At 39.6% G+C, this 14697-nt stretch overlaps 2 protein-coding genes across 3 annotated transcripts; one reads left to right on the top strand and one right to left on the bottom strand.

The window, feature by feature from the left end:
• Nucleotides 1-865: 865 nt before the first annotated feature.
• On the top strand, nt 866-8556 carry LOC146474181 (collagen alpha-6(VI) chain-like). Of its 2 annotated transcripts, none has more exons than XM_085117426.1 (4): nt 866-1034; nt 4575-4757; nt 5479-5798; nt 6399-8556. In XM_085117426.1, the coding sequence occupies exons 1-4, from the start codon at nt 947-949 to the stop codon at nt 6633-6635; spliced, it is 828 nt and encodes a 275-aa protein (XP_084973552.1). In that variant the 5' UTR covers nt 866-946; the 3' UTR covers nt 6636-8556. The 2 variants fall into 2 exon arrangements, with proteins under 2 accessions (XP_084973552.1, XP_084973553.1); XM_085117427.1 differs by having other exon boundaries at nt 869-1025.
• A 956-nt stretch (nt 8557-9512) lies between these two features.
• LOC146474182 (collagen alpha-1(XX) chain-like) lies at nt 9513-14186 on the bottom strand. The gene is made up of 5 exons (XM_085117269.1): nt 13971-14186; nt 12235-12311; nt 11579-11854; nt 10585-10828; nt 9513-10136 (listed from the first exon to the last, which is right to left on the bottom strand). The coding sequence occupies exons 1-5, from the start codon at nt 14041-14043 to the stop codon at nt 10081-10083; spliced, it is 726 nt and encodes a 241-aa protein (XP_084973395.1). The 5' UTR covers nt 14044-14186; the 3' UTR covers nt 9513-10080.
• Nucleotides 14187-14697: the final 511 nt, after the last annotated feature.

Raw genomic sequence — 14697 nt, forward strand, 5'->3', positions numbered from 1 at the left:
TTTCTTTGAGAATCTAAATGGAAATTTAGGGTTTGTCGTTGCCGTAAATGTGTTGCTATCTATAAAACGTTTTTTTAAACAAGAGAAATCTTTACCTAAGTAGAGAACGGTTACTTGTTAATAGTACTGTAAAGAAATCACAGTAACAATTACGTTTATCTTTGATATAAACAGTACATAAGCGTTTTGTTAAAGTTAGGAGTATGATTTGTTTCTGGTTGGGCGGGAGGGGGGGGGGTCATCAGAAAAAAAAAGTTCTGCTGGGGGGGGGCCATGTGGAAAAAAATTGCATGCTAGGGGGGGGTCATACAGTTTCGTAGTGGCAATTAACCAAATCCCACCAGCCCCCCCCTGCTCATAAAAAATGAACGGTCCCTAAAAAGATTTGTTTCTCCCTCGAATCCACCAGTTTGCCTCATGCAGTCACAATTTCTTTTGTTAAAGTCGGATCGATTTTGTAACAATGGCTGCAAATTTGAGGTTCTCAACTGCGAGCAATTAAAGCTAATTAAGCAGTTTAACCAAGCTGCAAATACAGTTAGTAGTTTGCTTACTGAGGTATGCACGTTTCATAGCGATTAACTAGACCATAAAAGCTATTTGAGCCTAATAAGCACCCCCCCTTACCTCACTCTCTTGAGGCCTAAAATTAAATACGACCCTGGGGCTTATCTATCTCGTACATATTGTATGTTTCCTGTATTGATTCTGTGCTTTCAGTAAGTTTTCATTCGCATGCTATCGAAAGTTACAGCCCCCCAGAGTAGCCAATCAGATCACCAGCTTTGCTATTATCAGCTAGTTATGCCCAAAACATGAGAGATTGCCAATAATCATTGACATTAATTGGTCCGGTATGACTTAATAACTGATACGACCTCTCTTCTTTCCTCAGAATCCATTAGCTTCAGCTGAAGCAAGATCAATTTCACTTGACAGTAAGACGATGAAAATGTTCATGTTGTTCTCTCTGGTTGCGTTCTTTCTGCCCGTGGCTGTTCATTGCCGATCCAATGATCTGGGTGGTATGTATCGTTGATCATTTTGTTTCTTAATATCATTTCTCTGATCGGAATTTCTCCTTGACAAATCCTTTCACTCTTCAGAGAACTTACGTTCCAGAAAGAAAAAAAGAAAAGTCATTTTATACGATATAACGAGAGATGTTAAGCATCACTTGTCGACATGAAGGACGTCCTTGATTTGTTTGTACGGACTGGATTTGCACAAAAGAGATTTGTAATGCAAGGACCGCAAGGATTGGATTTGTGAAACAGAGATTTGTAAAACATGGTCTTGAATCGTATAACGGGTTTTTGAGATTTTGTCGGGACACTTATGCCATCATAATGGTGTGATTCGTGCTTTGACTTGAATCCTGTGTCGAAAAAAGACGTGCTTCACTTGAAGATTTCGTGCATTTTGTTGACGATGAATTCGAATTCTCATATTTTGCTGATGTGGTGCAAAGTCAAAAGCATTACGTAACCATAAAATCGAAATTAATGTTTTTGGTGTGGACTGCACGCGGACAATTATGCGTTTACAACAACTCACTTTGTCATTTCTTTTAGTAAATCATAGTTAATCGTATAGCAAAAACGTTAACATCAACTCTAATTCATACAAAGGTACACCCTAAAATTGTATCAGCTATGTTTCAGAAATCCATATTTCACAAATCAAATCCATGTTTACAAATCCAATCCATTTTAATTTTACCGGTATGCCACAAGCATTTTGAAATAAGATTAGTTTATCAAAACTATATTATAGTTTAGTACCTATGATAGTTTAAAAAAAAGTCGACTTTGAAAAATATGGGTAATGGATGTTCCGCGAAAGAAATTATTTCTCTTGATGTGATCAAGTTGGATTTGTGATGTAATCGTATTTAATTGCGGTGTCAATAGTGATCGTTTAGGTCTTTCAGTGCCTTTAATTCATTCAGAATGTTTTTTATAAGAAATCTACATACTTGGGATATATATAATTGCAATTAACCCTCGCAGTCATTTCCGAAACCGCTGCCAAAACTAAAAAATCGTTCGAGGTCGTTGTAGGTGTCGGAAATCGTGTGTTTACGTAATCAAAACATTTTTAATAGAATTGATTGTTTAGTTGACTGGAAAGGGATAGGCCTCGAACCTGTCATCGTTTATAGTAACTTTAGCCAATCAAAGAACACATTGTACAATTTGCTTTATCTTTTGTTCTAGAAAATCGAAGAGTGTGTTGTAATCCGGAACTAGGGACATCGTGAGAGACAAATATATCTGTTTAAAATTCTATCGTGAGTGATTTTAGCGCGAGTTTATAGGGAAAAACATTGTGTTGTCAGGCAATTTACTAATTCCCAACAGTAGGAGATTTCCCCACTACATTATCAGATAGACGGCAGCACCAAGAGTGTCGAAGTAGATTGGTTCTCCAGAAGTAACACATTTTTAGATCAACAGCAAAAATACATTGTAAATCTCATGGAACTTTTTACAAAACACCCGAAGGAAATCTTGAGTGTTGTTAATGTTATTTTCATTTCGTGACTACACCTTTTTTACCTACCGGCATGAAGATCGAATATAACGTCTGGGTCAACAGCTACCAACATACCGCGGTATATTGGTAGCTGTTGACAGGAGAAGAAGAACGAAAAGGAAATTCGGGAATTAGAAACTTTTGATGGTAATGTGATTATATGAGGGATGAGTGAGTAGAGTGTATAGCACGTGAGAACGAAGTTCTGCTCTGGAACTAACAAGGAAAATGATTAGGAGTAGTCTGAAATGTCAGACTAGATTAGTCTGAAATGTCAGCCGTCTCCTCCCCCTAACCCACAGGGGGCGCGGGAGAGAGACACCCCCTGTGGGTTAGGAGGAGGAGACGGCTGACATTTCAGACTAGAAACAAAAGTGCATTCAAGTTTATTTGTGTTGACTCTGATCTTATCAAACAGCCAGACAGAAAACACGCCTTGTGGACGAGTCTCTTAGTCATGTTTACACCTGAAAACGAGAATAAATATTATCTGATGTTTTTATAGACTAACTATTAATGGTGATGAAGATATCCACATTTTCCATTTGATATGTGAAGAGGACTGTATCCGGCGAGATATCAGCTTGTTCAACACTTTAGTGGGATCATTTCTCATCACTGACCTTTATAGCTATATATCAGGACCAGAAACTAAAAAGCTGTTTAATACGATTCTATGCCTTATCGGCTGTGAATGAATGAAAATTCAGTAGCTTTCCTCATTTTGATGTCAAAAACTAATAAAAGAAGTATTTAAAATGTTCGTTGACGTTCGTATTATACTTTTGTAAAAACGCCATTTAAAAGTTCCCAAACAATGCAGTCTTGTAGCCAAGCTTATTGCGAAATATGAAAAAAGGTTTGATATGGAATTTAAATCGGACCTACATCACTTTTTCAGGCGCTCAAACAGCGAGGAGCGAAGATAAGGCAGAGTGGTTAATCTGGATCCTAACGCTAACCACCTTTAGTAAAGGATCCACCAATGACAAACTACCGAGATCAAATTCGGTCCACCGCTATAACAAACGTTTTATTTGTTCGAGCGACGATTTTTAATTTCTTTTTCTCATTCTGTGAGCTCACGTCTCAAACATCCGTCCCACTTCTGCACGCATGCGCAAGCGACGTTTCTATTACCCTTATTTCGCTGCTAATCTATTCGGCTTTCCGGAGTACACAAATTTTGAGAACTTATGATGTAACCATTTTTGGCGATGTGAGTGCAGTGGGAGAAGAGCTTGGAATACAGGGATAAATTCGTGAAACTTAATAGAATTTGTCAGAGTTATTCCCCCAAAAGCCAATGACGTTTTTTTTTTCGCAAAATCGGATTAGAACGTCAATTGCTTCTATAAGATAAAAAGTTAAGCCTGAGAAGATTAATCTTTGCGAATTGCGCAGACAGCCCCGAAGACAACCTCATTTCTTTTGCTCCTCAAGAGCCCGTGAAGCAATTCAAATTATTAAAAACTGGATCATTTGAAATGCAATTCCAGGGATTTGATTGGCTTAGCGGCCATGGAATGTGAGGCATTATATCCTGCCCGAGAAGTAGCGACCATTAAATTGTCTTATAGTTGTTCTTGCAAAGCGAAATCAGCAAGATCTAGCAATATTTCTTGATTGTTTTCAATAAAATAATTATTTCACTCGCACTCGTTGGATATGGAATTATTGCAGCTATACAGCTATTTCGACAAAGGTTGTCCAAAAGCAAGCGTAAAAGCGTACGCGACAATGCCGAAAAGTAGCCTGGGAAATAGCCAATAAATTTCATAAAAGCTCAGAATCCATAATGCCTCGACCGTACAGCGAAGACTTGAGATGGCGGGCAATATGGATCCTGAGCATTTATTGAAATTTATTGGGTATTTCTCAGACTACCGTTCGGCATTGTCGCGTATGCCTTTACTCTTTTTTGGTCAACCTTTGTCGAAACAGCTGTATATCGTCTCATATCCAACGTGCGCTCGTGGAATAATTGTTGACGGTGCGAAGATCAAATGAGTTGTACTTCTTATTGAATCCAATAGGATTTCGCCGGCATGTCGCTGAGGACTGCCCATATCAGAGGCCATCTGCTAGCTGTAGTGCAGGATTTTTTTTCGCCGAGCATGAACCAGAATGTTTTGATGATGAGGATTGTGGGGAGTCCTTGAAGTGCTGCAAGCAGGGCTGCGACACCAAGTGCGTTGCTCCTGTCCATTACACGAGATGTAAGTTCTTCCCGCAGAAAACAGCTGTAAAAAATATACCCTAAGGCTTTAAATTAAAAAAAAAGGTATCCACTTTTTGAACACACAGGTTCTGGGTTCAATCAAATCTTTCACCAACTTGGTCCCCAGGGTCTCTCCTCTTTCCGTCCCAAGGAGCTCGACCCTGGGAACAAGGTTGATCTTTCACCAAACAAGAGTATTCCTAAGGGCTTACTATCTGGGTTATTAGTCTACTGGTAGTTATATCAACTCTATTTCTTCATATTTTTGCATGTGTCTATGTTTGATTGTGGGCCCGATCTGAACATATAAAATATCTTTTCTGTTAACTGGCTGCCTGGCATTTTTAACCATAAGGTTATTTCAGGTACCAGTACCTCTATGTGTATTACATTGTGAATGCTTTCTGTAGACTGTGGGGTAAATAAAGTTTGTTGTTCTCTAACTTAAAATTACAAAGACAGACTTCTGATACTCCTGGATGAAAACGGTTTAGAGCTGAACAAATCCACATGACTCTCACTCGGGCAATCATCCTAAAAAGGCAACCCTCTTTCTGGGGCTCAAAATATCTACCTCTAGGAAAACTATAGTGATGTTTCTGGTTAAGCCTTGCTTTTCCAAACATTTGTAGTCTTTAAAAGGGCCACCCTTGCCTGAACTGTGCTGACATTCTTGAGTTAGAACAATTTACTTAGCAAAAATTGTCTTTTGTTTGCAGGGTGTGAGGCTGCAGTTGATCTCGGAATCCTGTTTGAAAAGCAGGTAAATAATTGGAATGCGGTGAAGAAAAGGCTGAGCAAAGTCATTCATGGAATTCCCATCTCAAGAGACGGCATTCACATCTCCTTAAGGACGATTGGTGAGGACAGCGATCTACTGTTTAAGTTTAACAAACTGACAGGAGGGGAGACGGAAGGAGTGAATGTTTGGAATATCATCAAGAATCCCCCGCCTCAGACTGGACGTTTAAGCACTGCACTGCAGCTGGCAAAGGACATGTTTAACGAAACCAATGGTGGTAGGGCAGATGCTATTAAGGTACGTCAGTGAAGCCCGGAGTATTTTTCAATTGAAAATTGAAAATTGGCTGGGTGGGGGAGAGGGTGGGGGGAATGGAAGGAAAGGATTTCCCTAGGATATTTAAGGCCGGGTTTAAGGTCGACCTATAATAATTCCCTTCTTCTGAGAAAATACCAGTACACTCTCATAATCGTCTACCTTAGATTTTCCTATTTCTTAATTAATCACCTAAAAACGCATAAAATCGAAATTTGATCATCGTCGTCCCTCACTAAAGCGCAACCACAAGAAGTTAGGGAAGTTGCGAAGGATAGTATTTTAATACTCCGAAATTTCTTTTCGCAACAATTGCAATACTCAAACTTCAAGTGGCCGGATCACGTATATATGAGTACAACGAAACAAGATGGCAGACTAAAGGCGTCCAAGCTGGCCGCTTTTGGTCCATCCCTTAGGGAGAGATACTCCTTTGAACCAGTTACATAAATGTAGGTTTGTGGGGCCAAAAGAGTTGGGTTTTTTTCGGTGTCTTAGCTTGAATATACTATGCCATATGACAAGTTGGTTTGTAACAGGGCTAAGAATTTTGAAATTTTGACAGTAGTTATCTTTTTGAAGGTCCTTATTGTCATCACTGATGCTAACGTGGATGAAGACGAAGGAGCCCTTGCGGAAAGTGCCGCCCAGGATTTGAAAGACTCCGGCATCATCGTACAGACCGTGGGGATCTCAGACGAGTTGAGCTTGGCCAACTTGGTGGCATTAGCTACAAGTGACGACTATGTGTGGCCAGAAGTTGACGACGAGATGCTGGCTAACTTAAGGAAACTGGGGAAAGAACCGTGTCGCCGATAGATGAATTATCAGGGGCACCCAACGAGAACATTCAAGCAAATATTTAAAGGGGCAGTGTCACCTATTTTTAGTGTCACTTTCAATAGCAAAAAAAAAACCCCGTATTTGTTTTAATGGAATCGTTAAAATAATGGTTGAGTTTTGTTAACAATAACCGTACTAGTGCACAGAAACTATTAACGATTATGTTTGGCTGCGGATGACTAGGATGGAAAACGCCTTTACAGTGCCCCTTTAAAATATTTTGTTACCAGTATTCCCAGAATCATTTTCGACTTGTAAAGGAATTTGGGTGAATTAATACAATTTGGTCTGTTCGGATATTTTACCTGAAATTTAAGTTGCAAAAAGTTTTAGGGACCGGAATCTCTTCCCCCGAATTTACGAGCTGTTATTGGTTTTTACAAAAATGCTGGAATTAATTTTGTATCGTTACGAAATTTTGACGTGGCATTTTGCCGTAGAAAACTTAGGGTGATTCCATTGAATTGCACTGCGCTGTCCTACTGGGCATAATCTCTCGCGGCATAAGCGCGCGTTTAGCACACGAGCAAGTTGAAAACATCTGTTTTCTTGATGCAAAGCCCAGCCAGTTAATAAATAGTTATTTTCTCATAAACGAGCAGGGTGACCTATCTTTTTTATCTCGTTTTTTTAACTAAGCTATTATCCTCTTTATCAAATAGAACAAAGATCCTTGCAGTTACTACGCAACTTAAGCAGTAGCGAAAAGAAAGCCTGAAAAAAATTCAGGCTTGAACGGGATTCGAACCAATGACCTCTGCGATGCCGGTGCAGTGCTCTACCAACTGAACTATCAAGCCAACTGGGAGCTGGTCACATTGTGAGTTGTATACCCGTGAAGGATGAAGAAATAAATGTAAATATATGAAACATATATTTTGAACTGCGGATGAAAGATCAAATAGAAGAAAGATCCTCGCAGTTACTACGCAACTTAAGCAGTACAAACTGCTTAAGTTGCGTAGTAACTGCGAGGATCTTTCTTCTATTTGATCTTTCATCCGCAGTTCAAAATATATGTTTCATATATTTACATTTATTTATCCTCTTTAAGTTTAAAAATATTTAGAAAAAAATTGACGACAGAAAAATGAGTCATCGCCAGAAATACGAGCTTTTCCACCACTCGCGGGCATAAAATAATGACACTGAGACACGCACGCAAGAAACGTTTTGGCTCAGTAATGCTTCATTTTGCGTTTCCCTGTCAGGAAATTTATCTTTAATTGCTACTTATGCTTCATACATTCTATGTATCAGGTTTTGCTAAGTTCTACTTTAACTATGTAATTTCTGTTAACACCAGACATGCAAAGAACTCTTTCGAGGGCACGGTGACCTATCTTTTTTATTGCATTCTTTGAAATAATGTATAGTAGTAAATAATCACAGAAAATTTTGAGAAAAATTTCAAGACAACTTATATTTCTTTTGAAGTAAATCTGAATTTCTGAGGCATGTTTCCGAGGAGATAGCTACCATAATGAACTGCTGGGTGCCCCTGTATCATGACTGAAGCAAGTTACCAGACACTAGAACAGCCATTCACCCTTATATTGTATCATTCATTTTGCCTTCGACGGTAGTGCCGTAGGTTTTGTTTTTATGGAGATATTCCGAGTGATGGTGTCGTCTCCATTGGTATTAAAGCGAATGCATCTCCACATTTCAGAATTTGTTGATATTACAATGACTGTTCAGGTAGACAGTTGCATTTAGTTTATAGTATCATATGGAGTATAGCTTCCAGCCGCAAACTTGAAGCTGATTTGCGTTCAGGCGTGATCTACAACTTGAACGCGACCGCATCACTGTAAATAGGTATTTAGTCGAAGTTGATAGTATTCTGTTGTTAAAACGATGCAAATTACAATAAATTTGCACATTGAGCAACTTATCCAGTGTTTTTGTCAGAGAAAGATGAAACAGCACAACAACAATAAGAACAATAATACAACAACGGCAAAAATTCTAATAAGCTTAAACTTAAAAATACAGTTGATTATAAAAGTAAGCGGAAAAACGGAGCGACGTTTCGGTGTCATCTTGGCACCATTATCAAGTAAAGAATGCAACAGAAAAGGTAATTTATACAGAGAGTAAAGGTGTGAAAATAAATTAAATTAAGACTAAAAGTAACTGTCCGGTGTTCATTCAGAGAGGTGTGAGAGTTCATTCAGAGAGGTGCGTCTGAATGAACACCGGACAGTTACTTTTAGTCTTAATTTAATTTATACTATTTCACACCTTTACTCTCTGTATAAATTACCTTTTCTGTTACATTCTTTACTTGATAATGGTTCCAAGAAGACACTGAAACGTCGTTCCGTTTTTTCGTGTATTTTTACAGTCAACGGCAAAAAAGGTACGCTTCGCGTACATGTGGGTGGTGTTGTGCACGCGCTGCGGACCTGTTTGTTACGGAAACTCACTCACTCTTAGATACATGACGACATAGTGGGTAGAGCACTATACAGTGCACTACAATAACAACACCACCGTCACAGGTGCTGCGTGCAAGTTCAAAGATAAGGGCCTCCCCACACGGTGCTGTGGAGTTGCGCTTCTTCTCCATGAGATGCTAATCCATCGGGCAAAACATTACCCCAGGGCGAATACTCGTCCGAACCGTGTGTAAAGAGCTGCGAGGCGGTCGCGAAATCCCTGACGCGGTGTAAGACAACAATCCCAAATACTGCCGTTTGTAGGTTAAACCACAGTTTGCCTGTCATGTCCAATTGTTCATTGTAACCGTTTAGAATGCCTGTAATGCATTCGCCTCCTTATAGGAGCACTCGGCTTTTTTTTTTTCTCCGAGTATGCCTTTGTCACTTTCTAGAATAATAAATCGTTCTCAATTCCTGTGACTGTAACAATTTTTTGTATACGTTTTAACACCTCCCGCTTGCGCCTGGCCAGCAGAACGGAAAACAAAACAACAATGGATAACAACAACAACAACAACACCAACAACAATAACAATAATAATAATTAACGGTAACGCTAACGATGCGATAACGGCGATAATGGGAAGAAGAAGAAGAAGAAGAAGAAGAAGAAGAAGAAGAAGAAGAAGAAGAAAGAGGAGGAGGAGGAGGAGGAGGAGGAGGAAACACGCATCATTAGTTACTTACCAGAATCGTACTTTTTGTGTCACTGGTTAAATCTTCCAAGTATGACTTCTGTCGAGCTTTCTCAACTCTCTACATTTTGAGGTTTATTCACTGTCATAAAGACAGCTGGTCGATTTTTTTTCTTTACCATTGGCGTATTTATTTCGTTAACAGAAATGACCGCCAACAGTACTTGGATCGACCAGTAATACACATGCCATTGGTAATGAATTACTGGCCTTCCAATCTGGCATTGTCTTCCATATCATGAAATCACGTCACCCAAGTAATAAAAAGTCAAAATGAATTCATACAAGAGCAGTTTGATCTAAGATGTTTTTACTTACTTCGAAAATCTTCATTCCTGTAAGAACAAAGCAAACAAAACGTAAACAAACCAAATACAATTTTACAATAACTTTCAAAATTCTCGCGCGCTGATTGGCTCGTAGCTGTTGTCTACAAGAGTACAGGCAATAAAAGGGACATCGATGCGACGCGCACGCTTTCTCAGTGGAAAATAAAGCCAATTTCGCTCGTACATTTTCAATGTTATTGTGAAAAACAAATGGACAGCAGTTTTCTATGGTCTATACTTTTATAGGCCACAAAATTACGCCAAGAAATGTTGGAAACTTGGCAGTGAAACCAATCGCCTGCAGCTCATGGTTCCACTTGAGTTTTGAACATTTTATGGCCTATAAGAGTATAGACCGTAGAAAACTGCCGTCGATTTGATAAATAAAGCTTATAGCGGAATAAAACAGATTGATTGTCGTTACATAAGAAGTGTTTTTTGTATCATCTCTTACCACATGCTACTTTTGAAACCTCCTCTGCCAGAATCACAAGTTCTTCAAAGCGTTCCGTTGTAAGAACGTTTTCCTGTTTGCCTGCAATTTGCGTCAGCTCGTTGACATCCATTTCTTTATTCAAACCAATTCCAACCACGTAAATCTCAATTCCTTTGTCCCGTAACGGTTTTGACGCCTTCCTTAATGGCGTGAAGGTACCTTGGTCTGTTGTTTGTTTACCAGCGGTTAACACAATTAGAACCTGGAGGTGGAATATGTAAAATACATTTAATTGAACTGCGGACGAGAGACTGTATAGTAAAATTCAGGATATAAACCCTGGGGCCAGATTCACGAAGACCTTCTTAAGATATATCGTAATTATTGTTTCTTGACAATAGGCTATTATTTCACTAACAAGAAACAATACTTAACCCAAACGGTACGCGCACTTTTTGAGCGGTTTCCAATTGAGGGTGGTGAAACCAAAACCAAGTAATTACTCTGGCCAATCACAACACACGTAAACAACACAACGAGCCAATCGAAATTCGAAACAACTTCATGTAACCGGCGTAAAGCGCGGGAAAACGGGTACTAAGATGGCACGATTGGTTTTGCTTCTCATTGGTTGAGGAAGTAGCGCGAATTTTTCTAACCAATCACAGAGCACAGTAAAGGAAAACCAAAACAAAAGCGAATTACGTTGGACACTCAATCGAAAACAGCTCGACTGATTCAGTTATTGCTTGCCTGCATCTCTTCTATAAAAGATGGTTTCAAGGAGGGGGAGAATGGGGTGGGGGGCGCATATTTATCTTGTTTCCCAGCCAAAATACATTGAAATTGCCGAGAAACTCAAGCTGTATTTGTCTTATAATTTCAATCCTCTGGGCCTCAAAGCCGAGTGCAATCTGGCCATTCTGAGAATCTTCCCCCGTAGTAGATGCATGTCATATTCACTAACGGCAAGGAGCCATAAAAAGTAGAGCATTTACGCCAAGGCACAAACCTTCAAAGTATCATTGTCATGGACTCTCATGCCTGCCGCCTGAGTAAACAGTTGCTCATTTGCTAGTTTGAGCGCCTTGTCAATGAAGCGGTGTCCTCCTTTTGGCTTGAGATCATCGATCAGATCTTGAACATTTTCAGGCGTGAGATTATCCCCCTGGAAGGCGTTGAAGTTCAGTGCTACTTTAGCCTCTGTGCTGTATGTGATTATTCCAACATTGCTTCCATTTGGACTCACGTTGAAAAATTCTACCAGAGCGTTGGCAAAGTCTAGAACCTTGGATGAAAAACAAAACAATGCAAGTGGCCAATAGGTTACTTTGCCGCGACAACATGTTGTTTTTTAAAATGATTTCAATTCTCCACCTTACCTTACTAGAGTCAGATGGTTCTGGATACGTATACTAAACAATTTTGACGCTGTCTCAGGCATATTTTGACGCCCAACTAACATGACCAAGGAGAGTTTGTACGAATCAAAACTAACGTTTAACATTACCTTCATCTTACCTTGCATAACGTCAAAGGGCCACCAACGTTCATACAAAATCAAGGGCGGCCTTCAAATCCCTTCAATCATTTTTAAAGGTTTAACAGAAGCCGGGTTTGCCACTCTTTACACTATGAAAAGCTTGCTATTATCAATATAAAACAAACCTCAGGCCAGTTGGTAATCGTAGCATCAGAGGAGTCTAGAATGATTCCCAGATCAGCTGGCTTGGTGCAGAGAAGCTCTGGAAACAAAATTACGATCACAAATTCAGAAATGGGTTAAGTTGTTATAGTTTTCCTTTGGGATAGAACTAACCTTGGAATTTTTTTCGAGTTGTCACTAACCTGGGACAACGAACTGGTAAACAATACCAGCCTCAGACAGGCGTTGAACCCCATCCTCTTCCCAGAGTGCCCAGAGTGTCTTAGCCGGTGGAATCTTGGGACGGGAAACGGAAGGCTGGTCGTCTTTTACGGCACCAATGATCCCCAAACCCTAACCCTGACCCTAAGCCTAACATCTGAAATGAAATATGGGGAATCTTCGAACGTGTTCAAACGGCCGGTGAAAACTTGTCATAGTTTTTGTCTGCTTTTTACCTCAAGCGGAATCACATAATCCGTGATGTTATGTGGAAGTTGAGATTCACTTGGTCACTGGGCTGTTAACATCGCGAACATATGATGACCATAGCATTGCTGGTTACACCAACTTCTGTTGCCAAACCGGTATGGTTTCTTGGATTGATTTATTCGTTCACGAGCGCTCAATCCAAAGAAGAAGTTCCATCCTGATAAAGGTAATCCTTTGGGAAGGGGCCTCTCCATACAGTCCATCATAGGGAGTACCCCTCCCCCTGGTGAGCTTTCCGCTTTCCTTTGGCGCGAAATGACGAAGGCATAGAGTGACCCCGCCATCTCATTACACCACAGTACACTGGTGATACTTTGGAATTTTTTTGCTCGTGCCATATCTGTTTCAAATTGCCTAAAATTTGTTTTTGACCAGAATATTAACTTGAAAGATGCAAAATCAATAGCGCAGGAAGAAGCCGATAAACTCTTTATTCAGTTATACTTGCTTCCTCTGAGGGTTGCCGAACAATTAATCATTCAAGAACGATAAACATTCGTGCAGCAGCTGTTAACTTAGTTTAACTCCTAATGACCATTTTGGAAAACACGGGGGAACAAAAATCACCAAACGGCGTCTGATGCTCAAAAAGGTCTAAAGAAGAGAGAGCGGACAGCCAACGAAACTACAACTGAGTCACTCATTTGAATTTCTAGGAAATCATCTACAGATTCAAGTATCGCGAATTCCGCCCCATTATTAAAATATAAAAATTTCGCTCACTCCAAAAAGCATTTGCCATGTTAGAAAAACAGTTGCTTATCAGAGAAAATTAGAAAAATAAAACTGAACAAACTATAAAAGAAAACTCTTGTGAATGTTACTGATATATGACCTAATAAACTTGCCGCGACCTGGTGGGCGGAATGAGCTAGCGCCATGCAGTGGCTTTAACAAGTCACATGAGAGAGATTTTGCTCGAAGACGGGAAACGTTTCACGAATTTTTTACTCCACCTGCTATAAACTGAAGAGAAATCTGTGATTCCATCATGTCCATTTAGATCGTTGACCAGCCCTCCTTAGATCCTCTATAACCCATTTGAAATTAACGAAGAAAGGATTCTTCGCTGGGGATTTCCCGTTTCAGTCGCATGATGCCATTCCATCTTTTACGTCTGTGGATGAAACCCGGTTTATATACTGTTCGTGTGGCTATACTCGTTAAAGTTGATGAAAAATTCTTTCGTGTATATCTACATGCATAATTTGAAAACTTTAAGGATCGACAACTTAATAGAATGAAAGAGATACCTTTGTACACTGACCTTCTTGAGCTGAAATTCCTACCAGCAACCCCAAGAACACAATCCATAATGGCATTCGCCCCGTATTCGGCATATTTTAGAGCTGAATTTTTCACAAAAACCTACCGAGTTACAAACATTGCAGAAGTTGTGATCCACGGTGATGTTCGTGATCCCAAGTGAATGGAGAGGCTCTGTTTATCACACTAAAAGATAAAAAGTTCAATTAATGCATTCATTGTGACAAGATCTTTGACATCATGATTAACACGTCAACAACCGGAAAATTTCCCGCTGCTTCAATTCGATCGCCAATTGACTAGCAAAGGCAGTAAATGACCTGCGGCACGGGTAGTTTGCAGAATACCGAAGGCCGAATCCGTAGAAGTAGGTCCAGTCAACGGGGTTAATACTCAATCGTAAAATGACCAAAAATTTTAGTCGTTAGGCGTAAAAAATGGAAAATTTTTACTGCTAGTCGTAAAAATAAAAGTTAATCGTAAAAAAATTGCCATCCACAATTTGTATTTTAGAGATTGTCAAGATCGAGAAAGGTTTAATAGAGACCTACAGACCTTAAAAATGTGAATTAATTTAACTAATTTTTTACTTTCAGTAAAGCAATTGACCTTCTTTTCAAAAATTAGCCGTCAACCATTAATGCCTCCACCCCATTAAGACCATCATAGAAGTCCTATAATTGTCAAGCGTTGGCAATAACAACTACTAAATCTAACCGTCTGTATAA

Source organism: Pavona decussata, unplaced genomic scaffold, assembly GCF_977016875.1.
Source record: "Pavona decussata unplaced genomic scaffold, jaPavDecu1.1 SCAFFOLD_91, whole genome shotgun sequence".
Lineage (NCBI taxonomy): Eukaryota > Metazoa > Cnidaria > Anthozoa > Scleractinia > Agariciidae > Pavona > Pavona decussata.